Here is a 13,346-nt window from a genome sequence, read left to right as displayed (position 1 = left end):
GAGAGAGCTCTGTACAATCCCACTATGCATTAAAAAAGCATGAGTCTATTATTGCAAGCCCTCCGAGCATTGTGTGACACGCGTGCTCATATGGCAGCAACGTGGTGGAGAAAATAGACGTCGAGCAGAACCTTGCTTTTGCAGGATGGTCTGACGAGCTTCCCCCGAGAGCAGACGATGCACTGTACCAAATTTCATACCACATTACCTATCATTATGCTGAGTGGAGCAACTTTTCTAATCCGCAGTTTAGTCTCGGGGTGAGTTGAATTGTTGCCGGCCGCCAGCGCTCACCACTAGCAGAAGGAGAGGGGTATCTTTAGCATGCAGCAGTTGGTAGTTGCTGGAGATGCCTGCTCTGCTTCTCCCTCTGAGCCAGTGAGCTGGTGGTGGCTGCTGCTGTTGGGATAAGGACGACTAATTAGCCAGAGCGACTCGCTCACCTCCTGAAGCAGCACAACTTCAAAGCCACTCTACTGTCCCCAAGCCCGGAGAGAGAGAGGAAGAGAGGAAGAGAGGGAGAGAGGGAGAGGGAGAGAGGGAGAGGAAGGGGAAGGATGGTTAACATGAAGTGAGGATACTCTGAGCGGACGTCTTATAAAGTACGTCGCTGTGCTGGATTTTTATGGGTGTTTCAGTGCAGTGAGGTTAATTGTGGTTTACCGACTCTGTCCTTGATGTCAGTCATAAGATTTTAGATGAGAAATTGAAACACTGCGCTAAGGACACGGCATCACGAGAGCTGAGAACAGCAAGGTGGCGCCACAGTTGCATTATACCCAAGATGGCCGTAAAATTTGAGCGCAAGGATAATGATCAAAACTGTTCTCTCGTGCGAAATAACAAGATCATTAGTATTTGAATTTGTGATTTTCTGTCTGGAAATGGGGATATTATGCCTTCTCTATGGATCAATGCGACTGTGTAACGTGTGTAATCTGGACGGTCTTTAACATGCGGCAAATCCTTGTTTTGCATGACACAGTTGCATCCAAACTTTGAATGCAGAGCATCTAAAATAATGATTTAGGACTAAAGAGGCAGAGAAATGCAAGCAATAAAGATTGAGTACACACCAACTGACAGACATTGTGGGGGCGGGCGGGTGAGGAGCAGAATGCCATGGCCACAGATGAATCACACAAGGTCTAATCTTGTTATCCCGACACCTCGGCGGCAGCACTGTAGCTTTCTTTCCCCGCCATCTCTACTCTTCCCTCCTAATGATTATAGATTGGCCATTCTCACCTATTTCGGCTGTGTCGCGAGTGGGTTGGATATAGAAATGCCTCCAACACACACAAGTCCTCTTTAACTTTCTGCTGTGTGTGTGTGTGTGGTTGTATGTGTTTCTTACTCTTCGTGTGCACGTGTATGTGCTGTGAGTGCAGACAACCCTTTAAAATAAATGGGTTTCATATGTTGTGCCCCCTGCGCGTTGATCCATCAGCTTTGTTTGCTGCCGAGCCTGAAGCCAGGGGTTACGACACAGTTATATCTTAACAGGCTGACTGAACAGAAAGACCAAAACCACCAACTCTGTTTCCCTGCTGCACGGCTTCTTCTTCTTTCACTTATTTCTGCCTGTTGATGTATGTCTGTCTTCAAATGCTGCGTCAATCTAGATTTTTGACATCGAACAAGAACTCAGGAAGTGAATTCCTTCGTTTGGGTTTCGATCAAATATAGTAAACTCTCTGCATATGAAGAGAATAGTCACGTTACAGAACAAAACTGCTAAGCTACACATACACGTTTGTACTTCCTATCTTAGTGAGGACACTCATTCCCTAGCCCCTTACCTTAATCTTAACCATCCAAACTACAAGTAAATGGCTAACCCTAACCGTAAAACCAAGTCTTAACCCTCAAACAGCCCATTGGAAAAAGTGAGGACCGGTCAAAATGTCCTCACTTTCCAAAAATGTCCTCACTAGGGTCTATGCTTATAATGGTCCTCACAAATATATAAATACAGGAACACACACACATTAGATAGATAGATAGATTCCTTTATCTTTACTGCAGTATTATGAAATTAGTAGCAACCCACAGGTGCATTCCCACATAACAGCTTTAATAATTAAAAGAGTACAAACTGTATAAATTAAACTATATAAATAAAAATGAATGCAAATATAGTATTTAGTGCAAGTACATAATTGAAAAACTGTGTGACAAACACATAAGACAATTAAATACGAGCATGAACATTTCACTTTAGGAAACAACATTATAGGGACATGATCGACAGCTTATTTAGACTAACCAGTCATTCATCATGTGTTTATAAATGATGTCATGAAACAAAATGGCATTATTACAATATAGAAGTAGCAGTGCTTGATTGGGGTGTATACAGCTCGCACAGTGTATGTGTTTCATGGTTGCATCATTTCTTGGTCCCTTCTTCCCTCTCTGAGAATTCTGTAGGAACCTAAATAATAGTATGGATTTCTCTGAACCTGTGAGGCCTCACAGAGCTTTCTCTCTGTTATCACTCAATATGACGGTCACTCAGCTTTCCACATCCTAATTTGGTTTCCAATCGCCACTCTCAGATCAATGTATGTCCGCTGTTTTTCTCCACTCTTTATTGAGTGGCAACGGGGCTCAGGTGAAATGGAAATGGAGGAATAGATTTAACCTACAGGATGTATTTTTTTTATTTTTTAAGAAACCTCCAGTCACGTTGAGTTTTACTCTGCAGGCACCGAGCGTTGAGTTTTACACAGTGTCTGAGTGGTAGTTTGTAGATCTAACACATCCTGGAGAGACGCGTAAAACCCTTCTCATCTGCTCGCTGTGGTGACAAAGCTCAAAAGAACCACACACACCGGGTGCCGCCTGACTGATTACACCTCTCACATGTCTTCTCGAGATAAAACAGAGATGGTGTGCAGACAAAATAATGAAATGGAGGATAGCAGAAGGCAGGGATCCCCCATTGAGCGCGACAGGAGACAGACAGACGTCTAAACCGATGGCGTTTGTTTCTCCTCTTCAAAGACACCAGTCGCTGGGTTGTCAGAGAGATGAGGACTCTTTGTTTGCTTTTTTTTATATTTGTTGCTGCTTTGGTGTTTATTTTTTATTTTTTGCTTTGTCTTTGTGAGCAAAGGACACATTTAATCCAATTCTGCTCCCATTAAGTGGAGTGATGCTTTCCTGGGGAGATCAGCAGAATTTCCCTTCAAAGTTCAGTTTTCCTTTTTTTTATGCCAGTATTTTTTTCTTTTGTTTTGCTCTGGGATTTCTTACCTCTTTATATATTACGAGTGAACCCCACTGAAGTGTATTTTGTGTGTTTCCTCCCAGCCACCGGGTATTGAGATCCTCTTTTATCCATCTTGCCTGAGATGGGACCGATAATTGAATAGTTATGTCACGTTCCCTTGAGAAGGAAAATGCATGAACGCCTCAATTTTTACCTCCAGATTTGTCTGTCATCTTATATCACGCTGCTTCTACTTAAAAACGCAAACTTCCAGTGCCCTGCGTCTCAGCATCCTGCCTGTCAGAACGTTTAATACATTATGTCTTTGAGAGTGATTTTGTTGTACATTGGCCTGCAGCAATAAACATGCAAGTTAGCATTGGATAAATAAAGAAAGTAAACACTAAAAGTTGTCCTGTTCAGTCTTAAGTCTGTTCTGTACTGTGTGTGTGTGGCTCTATAGCTTTTTTGAACTATAGTAGATGGACGATGAAGTATATCACAGTTTGTGACAACTGTCATCTCACCGGCCACAGTGATGCTGTGATATGTGTGTTCATACGACCCTGTTATTGTAACTGACGTGTGTGTGTGTGTCTGCGTGTATGTGTGTGCGCATTTTCTTGCTGTAGGTCGGTGTGCAAGTCACGCATATAAATGACAGCATGAAAGACAGCTTCATGACCATTGTTTCAGAGTCAAAAAAAGTGCACATGCATGCACACACACATACACGCACGCGCACACACACTCTCAAGGTTCTGTCTGACCTCTCGCTGCAGGATTTAGTCTGTAATAGTCTCACATCGGACAGGCAGGGTTGTTGGGTGAATCACAGCTTGTGGACAAGCGTGTCACAGAGAGCACTGCCACCCACACACACACACACACACACACACAGATTTTACTCCTCAGACACCTGATAATAAAACAGAAAAATGTCCATCATTTATCAGCTGTAGTGTACACGCCCACGCGTCATGCACTGATCCCACAGTTCAAAATGTTTTTACCGTAACAAGAAAAACAATCTTGTGAAAAACATTTTGTATGCGTCTGATCATTCTGTTGCTGTGAATACAAACGACAGCATTTCACAGTAATTAGCAACTTTTTCCTGAGAACTTAATGTATTAACAAAAGTAATAATTACAAAGTCACTTCCCTGCGAGTAGTGACAGTGAATATGATTAATACTGTTCTGCCTCAAGGAAAGACAGTTCTACCCTGTAATTGGTAGAGCATGTACTCATAGAACCATAGTTACATCCATGTCACTCCTCTGTGTTCGACATATTTATTTATGTCTTCATTACTCGCCTCCAAGATGCTCAAACATTATGCACAGGCTACATTCACAATTGGGGATAAATTGAGTAAATACTCAGGGGAACGAGCTCGGTCTCTGTAAAGCTCATGATTTCAGACAGATCCTGTTGTATGTATTTTTGGCTTTTGCAGTGGATGTGCAGAGGCAAGACACTTAACTTCATCAGGTTTTTCATCTGCATGCCTGCGAGGGCTGTTTCCTAATGACTCTGTTGTGCTTCCACAATCATCTAGATCATGCTCTCTCCCTGCTCCTACCCTCACTCACTTTATGTATGTGCATGCATGTGGTTTTTTGCCCACAAAGCACAAACATGCATGTACATACATTCAGGCGCTCTAAATTTTTGCATGTGCATTTTCCATTCTTAGGCTCAGTAAATATTTATATGCAGCACCAACCAACAGAGCACAAGCCTGAGCCTTTGTGTGTGTCAAGACTCGGTGTAAAGACCTAATTAACAAGTGCGGAAGCCAAAACAACTCCCTGATTACACGATTAGAGCGATTCTGAACTTATTAACAAAGTTTGAGGCTGATTTGAGTTGTTTTTAAATCGACCGGTCGTACCTGCTGACACGTTGTCTTTCCAGTATTGACTCCTCTGCCGGGCCGACTCTGGTCCGGACTCACGTGTCAATGAATAAGTCATGTATTTATACGTGGAGATAATTAGCGGAGGAAGTGAATCACAATTAGCTCAGTGTTGGAGTTCGCCTGAATAACTGCACTAAGTAGTTTTCATTATTCACTCATTACTTTGTTTAAGTAGTTTTCACTTTACTTCTGTTGTATTTCACTGTCAGGTCACGTTTCATTTCTCTTTATAAATAATCTTGTTATCTAACTTCTCTACTAATGTATGTGCACTTCACATAATGAATCATGTTTTAGTGTTTTTCAATGTACATTACATTTTTTTGTAACTATTTAGTTAATATCTGAGTTTAGAAGGAGTAAAATGCCCACCTCAGTTTTTTCACTGATTGCTAACTAGACTGAGACATTTTATTAAGCCAAATTTAAATCACAAGATTGGCTGCAGGTATATTTTTTGCAAGATGGGTATCAAATGTCATTTAATACAGTTTTCCTCTGATTCCTGCGAGGATCCAATTTTATCCTCCTGTTCTGCACAAATTCCATCTATCAGACATGCAAATATAGGCTACTGTAGGTTATTCAATTTACACTTTGTTTTAGCAGATACAGATGACCTTCAGATCTAATCATCAAACTCCGTTCTGTGCGCGCTCTCTCTCTATCAGAGAAACAGTTCATTAATCCACTTTTCATACAAACCAAGGTCACCTTTCCAACCCTCTCGTATGAAATGTCCCTCACGTATCGGAGTGGACGAGCTGACAAAAAGACACTTTGGACGAGAGACACAAAAACATGGCGATCAAAGGGATCCTGCAAGTCGCTGATAAATCGCTCATCCCGCAGATTCTCCCGCAGCCCGTCCCACTCCATCCCACCTATCAGTCCGTGCAGGAGGTTTGAGGAGGTGCATGATTATACCCTTTGACCTCCGGGTGCGGAGGGCGTCTGCCATTAGACTCTATTACGACCAAGGTCATGCAGGGACATGTCAGTTAGTGTGAAATGATGTGACCTGCCTCTGATCTAAGTGGCATCCTGATGGATATGTCAGCAGCACCGGCACACATCGTAGACACGATTAAAGAGATAAAATGCAGGAAACGGAGAATAAATGAGGGATAGGAGGAGGAGGAGGAGGAGAATCGGTCTTAGGTAGAAAGGGGGTAATGAGGAAGATTTGGAATGGTGGGAGATGGATAAAGGATAAGAACTAGCGAGCTATCAGAGACTGTGTCCTGATCGATTTACATGTCTCTGGCATTGATCAGACTCCCCCGCGTATAGGGAAATTACCTCCTCTTCACAAAAGACAGTGATACAGTGATTATCAGAGACACATGCTGCGCTGACCGTCTCCATGTGTTTTCGCACGCAGGCACATGCATTTGTGTGTTTTGTAAGTAACACAACCACATAATGTGCATTCGCTCCTCTCACAAAATACTGTTAAATCCATGGCCTCAAGTCTGCCCCCGTCAATTTCTAAACCAATTCGGGATAAGCAGGTTTTTCAAAGCCCACATGTTATCTTGACTGATGTCCTCCTAGAGTGTAACAAGCAGGCTGCATGTGTGTGTTTGCCCTTGAAACTAATGTCCTACCCTTATGGCTGCAAAGACTGACATGTACAGCCAAGAAAGGGCCTTATCATTAACATGCATGTACAAACACACACACACAGATGCATACACACATGCATGGGGTACACACCAGCTTGGCTTCCCCTCTGCTCCTGGCAGGAAAGCGATTGTGCCCTACTGGCTCTCTGACCGACATATGGATGAATGGAGGCGGTTCATGGCTTGCCGTGATCAGTGCCGCGTGTGTGTACAGTGTGTGTGCATCATGCATTAATGTGTCCACATGTCACAAGTATGAATGGATGACGAGCTGACTGGTTTTGTCCGTGAGCCAGTGGCCAAGCTGTGCCGTCTCCTCCCCGTCTGCTCACTGACAGTTGGACCCGCATTCTCTGCAGCCATTACCCCATCCGTACTCGTCTTCTCCCTCGCACATATGTTATCTTATCTATTTATCTAGCACGTCTCGCTCCATGCATTTCAATGAGAAGCTTTTCTGAAATAGTTTTATTCTTTTGCAGAAGTTAGAATTAATTAAATGAGATACAATTGAAAGTAACATTCGGAGAAGATGAAGTTTCTGTCGCAGAAAAAGCTAAATTAATCATCTTCTGTTGCACTGTTGCACTAAATGAGAAAAGAGTGAATCTCAATGAAAGTTCAGCCAGTCAGATATTGATTATTGAAGAATAAGATTAGAGCGTCTGGTTGAAATCATTTGTGAAATATTTTGACTGTACCTCCGCCAAGGCCCAACGGTCCCTTTATGAAACCACATTTAATTTCACTAGATCCAGATTTATTTGGATCTGCATCAAATTGCACACATTTATAAATATCAGTAACCTGAACAGGTATGATTTCAACATTTTCATTGATTTCTCAGAGAATAATTCTTGGATCTTGATAGAAAAAACAACCCAATCCCACAATGTTTAAGAAAGTGATTTAAAAAAAAATCCTCGATCTGCAAATTTATTCGTATCCAGTCCAAAATTGAATGGGTTCTTTTTTTCGTGAAAATCTGTCTGTAGTTTTCGTGTAATCCTGCTAACTATCAAACCCTGATGAAAACATAACATCCTTGGCAGATTTAAAAAGAAATGACCTGGAGGATATCTCTCTATGATCTGATAAATAAACAAGTTATTAAGCCAGTGTTTTTACACAAAATATTCATTATATAACCCAACAAATTAAATTCTTATATTTCTGGAAATAACTCAATAAAATTGTGTGAATCATTGTAAAATTTTGCAAGCAAACCCACTGAGGTTAGTTTCTTATTGTGTTGTCGCCCCGCACACAGAGGCTGGAGTCCTCCTGCAGTGGCTGCAAGTTTGGGTCCAAGTCTGGCCCTTTGCTGCATCTTCCCCCATTCCGACACTGTCTTATCATTAAAGGCAAAATATCCCAAAATATTTATAAATGAGAAATGTTTAGTGTTTCCTTGATTGTCACATGTTTCTGCTCATCTCATTACTTCCCCGTTGACATACATCTTATAATTTCCCCCCGTGTTGTTTTAATTAAGAACAAAAGAGGTTGCGAGACTCAGGGGGCCGAGCTGGCACCGCCACAGTGTGCTCTCTCTCTCTGTCGCCCGTTTCTCTTTTACTCTTCTCCATTGCAGGGAATTACATGGCTTATGCTTCATCCCTCTTGCATCCCTCCCTCTTCAGTCACCCTTCATCGGCCCCTCTTTTGTTTTTCTATCCATCCAGCAGCTCGTGCATGCACTGTAGCTCCCATGTTAGCATAGTCACCCGCGTTTCGTTTTTTTTTTCTTTTTGCGCTGACACACATGACTGCCCTGTTGACTTTGATCCTCAGATCTCGGTATCAAGAGACCATTCACTCACTCGCCTCAGGGAGGTGACAGCAATGTCTGTGATTTCCTTCTGTGTGCAAGAGAGAGAAAGCGCAAGATGCAATAAGTGGAGAGTGAGAGATGACAGACCCCGTGATCCAATATTTTCCCCTCTGAGATTTTAGGCTGGTTTCTCTGTTCAGTCGCTGTGTGACATGTGTGACATGAATCTAACCTTGTTGTGTCTTTGTTGTTGCCTCGGCTGTCTCTGATCCCCTGTTCTCTATCACTGGATTTTGCAGCCACGCTGATGAAACTATTGATGTTGCCACTCTTTTGTTTGCTCGTCCATTCAGCCATTCAGATCCAGAGGTGTAATTTAAAGAATCAATAGCAGGCTGATGGAACTATGCTAAAGCCGTTCTCATCCTCTGAATCTGGGACAACACATATGTGAGCACCGTCGAGCGCTTTCCCCTCATTTGTCCACAAGGCAGGCCTCCTCTCTTGCATCGCTTTCTATTACAACGCACCATCTGCACCTGCAAATTACAACATAATTACAAGTAATAAATCACATGGCATGTTTTTCAAACACAGCAACATGAAAATTAAAGTCCAGGGTGAACAAAATTGTGCTTGTGTTTTTAATTTTAGTAAAGGGAACCACTTCAGTTCCCTGGTGCCTGATTTAAAAAATATATATATTTTGCTTACAACCATCTTAGTCAAAACTTTAACAGGAATCCCGGAGTTCCGACGTATTGATGTATCCAGCGTGGCAGGATATGACACTGAAAGGAAACCCTGTGGGTCGAAGCTTTGCCAATCAGCCCGTCTAGTAACCGGCATCTGACATCTTCTGCTAATGATGTCCACTCCACAGTGATAACCACCATACATTACAAGACAAATTATCTCCCAGTCAAATAGCCAATTTGGATTAGTGTCATCCTCGAGCTCGTGTTCGACCTCTGGTTTTCTGATTAGGTGTCTTTTTTCCCCACTATTCCTGTCGCAGGCTTCCCCTGTTTAGTTATCGAGAAATCGAGCAAATTGGCTGTAAATTGAACAACAGAACACGAGACGAACACCAGTAACAAGAAGGACAAAAGGGTGGACGTGTGTGTGCTCATCTGACCACCCGTCCATCTGTCCATGTGAGTGTGTGAGTGTCTCCGTGAACGGTGCCCAGGCGCCTGCTAATGTAGGCCTAATGAAGTGCCACGGAGAGATGGCGACCGGACAGAACTGTCCACACTCACAGATGTGAAACTTAATGAGAGAGTGAGGAGCGATGTCCAGGAGCCAGGCCAAGAGAGACCATGGCCACCTGGTATTTATACGAGCATGAAGGTGTTAGCGGTGTGAGTGTGTTTGAGGCTTTGATAAGAGGTGAAACAGGTAGTCAGTGTTGCCATTGATGAGGTGTACCAATATTTTTCCAGACCATTTCTTTGGGACTTATGATTGTCAGGTAATTAATGCAACTGTGGATCAGTATATAATGCTGGAAAGAGCAAGGGTTGCCGCACAGATTTACATCAGCGTGTTAATCAACAGCTAATCTTGCAATAAGCAGGCGGTTGTACGGTTAAGTCTTCACTTAAAGCCTCATTTCTCTTATTTCAATTAAGCAAAAGGAGGCGCTTGAAGGGAGCTTAGGAAGCCAGCTGCTGCCTCTGTAGCGTTTCCGACAGCTCATCTCCTCCTGAGTCTTTGGGAGCATTAGTCTCTCTGCAGGGAGCCGGGCTGCCGGCTAGCTAGCTACAACCACCAAGGGCTCATTCTTAACAACACACCTTAGCCTCAGGTGAGAAAGTGGCCCGGTGTAGCGCAGCTGATAGCGCTCATTAGTCTCCAGATTAGCCCTGATTAGCCTAGCCCTTACTCCCACTGATACGCCATGCTAATGCTAATTATGCATCTACCACTTTACCCTTTTCAGACAAGCTGTGGGGCCGAGGTCCATTAGCTTTTTTATTCTCCCATGAGTTTTTCTTGGCTGCTGCTTCAACACGAGTTGCACTGCATAGAGTTTTTCTCTTGGAAGTGACTTTCAAGAGGTTTTAATGATGCACATTGTGTTTGTTAAAGTGTAGACGTGTTGCTGTTTAGACAGAATATAATGATAAAGTTTACCGGACAACAATACTGTGCAGACAGAGATCACCAATGCAAGCTGCTGTGAAATGAAAAACAATGTGTTGAACATAATTACGGAAGGCTGCTCGGGTGGTTAGTTCAAAACATGAGCCAGGTCTCAATTTGGAGGCTGCGTCCTTCGTCGGCTGCATTCGTCGACCGATTGTGTCACAGCAGCGCGACGAGACTGTCCCAATTCGAAGGCTCCTCCAAATGCATCCTTTCACCCTCAAGCAACGGAGGCTCCCATGATTCATTGCGCTTCAGTGACAAACTGTTTTTCAAAGAGGTAAAAAGCAAGGTGAAAATGTCAGGAGGGTTTATTTTTAAATATAAGTACTAAACTGAACAGTTAATGGCACACATGTTTTCAACATTTTTAATCAAACGAAGAAAGTTTTCGTCCATAGCTTTGTTGCTCAGTGACGGCTGTTACGACAGGACAAGCTGGTGATGCAATAGGAAAACCAGACCCATCCGACGTTAGCTGCGTAGCCTGGGACTGGCTCCAGCTCCTCCTGTGACTGTCAAAGAATAGACAGTATAGAAAATGGGTGAATGGATAATTAAGGAGGAGAAACCTGATTTCACACTCAGTGAAGCAAATAGTTCTGAGGGAGTTTAAGAAAAGTCATAGTTTGCTCTGCCTTCATTCCACATGAGTGTCCATAGTTGTGATGAGTGTGACATTAAAGCAATGCGAAGGCTGTCACAGACAAGTGACACAGCGAAATTGACTTTGATGGGATTGAGATGAGGCAGAGGAGCCTTTAACTCACACTGTCCTCTCATCTCCATCATTGTCAGTGGATGTGAGACAGACAGAGGGTGGGGGAGAAGGTCGGACGGTAAATCTGGAGGAGACGGATGAGCAGATAACCGCAAATAGCACATGAGCCGAGCACAGGGGGAGCTGGAGATAAGTTGTGGCTTCTATTGGAGTTAGGTGCCATGCTGATTTCCAGTGGCAGCTGTGCATGCTGACTACATGTTCCTGAGATGCTGACACAAATCCAAACTGATCAGCTCAATTTTGGTGAAATTCAGCTCTCACCTGTCTCGCAGTACGCTGTGCTTGTCTCTCAGCAGCTCTGTAAGCAGAATAAAAGACCTTGTGTGTCTGGACAGGGTGTTGTCTTTATTTGTACACACAACTGCAGAAAAACGGACAAGGTATAGGAAAAAACCCCTCCTTTTGGAGACATTGATGTACCCGAGTGGACATTTTGACCCTGATTCCCCCACAGCCTGTAATCTAACTGGACAGTAATGTTCAAATGTGGCATGTCTGACTCTGACAGATTATTCTGCTTTTTGTTTGTTATCTAACCGAGCTGATTAACGCTCACCCCGAGCAAACCTTGGGATTATGAAATGCTATTGCTTAGTAATAGCAGGGTTTGTTTTTTTGTGAGTGAGGAGAGCACAGTTTTTGAAAGGTGAGAAAAAAACACAACCTGTTTTCCTTCAGTTTGTGAAGCAAACTACATTTTCCACTCGAGATAGCAGTGCTTGCCAGCTGTCAAGGCTTATCTCCGTCCTCTCTGCCAGTAGAAAGTGCCAGTCAGCTCCTTTGCATTGGTTAACTTCCTCCTTTTGAGCTCGCGCTGGGTGTGGAAAGGGTTATTACAGATTGCTGCATCTCCGATTTGTTTCTTGAACTGTGATTTTCCCAAGTAACCTCAGAAAAAACGTTTGGCAAAAACTCATCTCTGGCTGTTTCTGGGTTTATCACACTGGTGTTTCACTTCTTGCAACATCGAGAGGAAGGTTGTAGTTTAAATTCTCATTTATTTCGCCTTTACGAAACGTGTGAAAAGGAGATACGTCCGTTTCAAACCATGTAACCATCACTGCCCACAGTGAAGTAACACATATATGCTTCTCAAAAATGTCCACCATTGTTGAAATTTCTTCCCCGTGTTTTATTTTCGTCTCAGTTGAACTATTGGTTACACTGCCCCCCATGATTTCTGGTGCTACTGCGATTTTTCCGTATATCTGTAAGCTGAATGCAGGAAACGGACAAAAGGCTCCATCTGTTTCCTCACACGTGTCGAACCTTGAGCATAAATGATTATCAGAACCTAACTGTTCATGTCATGCTAATCAAATCTCTGTTTTTTGTCTTTCTTTTCTTTCCCTTTACAGGTCGAGCGAGAAATAGCTATTCTGAAGCTCATAGAACACCCACACGTTTTAAAGCTACACGACGTCTACGAAAATAAAAAGTACTTGTAAGTATCACCAGTGGATTGTGAAAATACTGCACACACTGATGTTTGTATATAAACAAGTGCTCCTCTGGATGTCAGAAAATCCCACAGATCATTCTGTTGGACCAAGAAGCAGTTTTGATTGGTGGATAATGATTGCAGGGCTACAGTGATAGCCTTAGAGGGGCGGATGCTTCATTAGTACGGGCATGAAGCATTTAATTTGGTCATGCACGCTAGGGGACTGCTAATAGGGAGAGGAACTCTCCGCAATGTAAACACCATGACACGCTTATCAGAGGCAACACCATTGCATTCAGAAACATTAGCCCTGGAGAGTGGCAGCCACATTAGTCTGCTGCAGCTGCTGAACACACAAACACAAACAAACACACACACACACGCTCACATAAATCTATTAGCCAACTTTCACAGTGGTGACT

At 43.1% G+C, this 13,346-nt stretch overlaps 1 protein-coding gene across 9 annotated transcripts in view; it reads left to right on the top strand.

Moving 5' to 3' along the window:
• Positions 1 to 13,346, top strand: part of LOC117762735 (serine/threonine-protein kinase BRSK2) — a 172,201-nt gene that overhangs the window by 104,845 nt on the left and 54,010 nt on the right. For all 9 annotated transcript variants that reach the window (XM_034587300.1, XM_034587306.1, XM_034587304.1 and 6 more), the window contains one exon: positions 12,839 to 12,924. In XM_034587300.1, the coding sequence (XP_034443191.1) occupies positions 12,839 to 12,924 (86 nt within the window). The remainder of the gene's footprint in view (positions 1 to 12,838; positions 12,925 to 13,346) is intronic.

This window comes from Hippoglossus hippoglossus, chromosome 6, assembly GCF_009819705.1.
Source record: "Hippoglossus hippoglossus isolate fHipHip1 chromosome 6, fHipHip1.pri, whole genome shotgun sequence".
NCBI classification, from domain to species: domain Eukaryota; kingdom Metazoa; phylum Chordata; class Actinopteri; order Pleuronectiformes; family Pleuronectidae; genus Hippoglossus; species Hippoglossus hippoglossus.
Note: the sequence above shows the minus strand (reverse complement) of the source record. Positions and strands in the feature narration are given on the sequence as shown.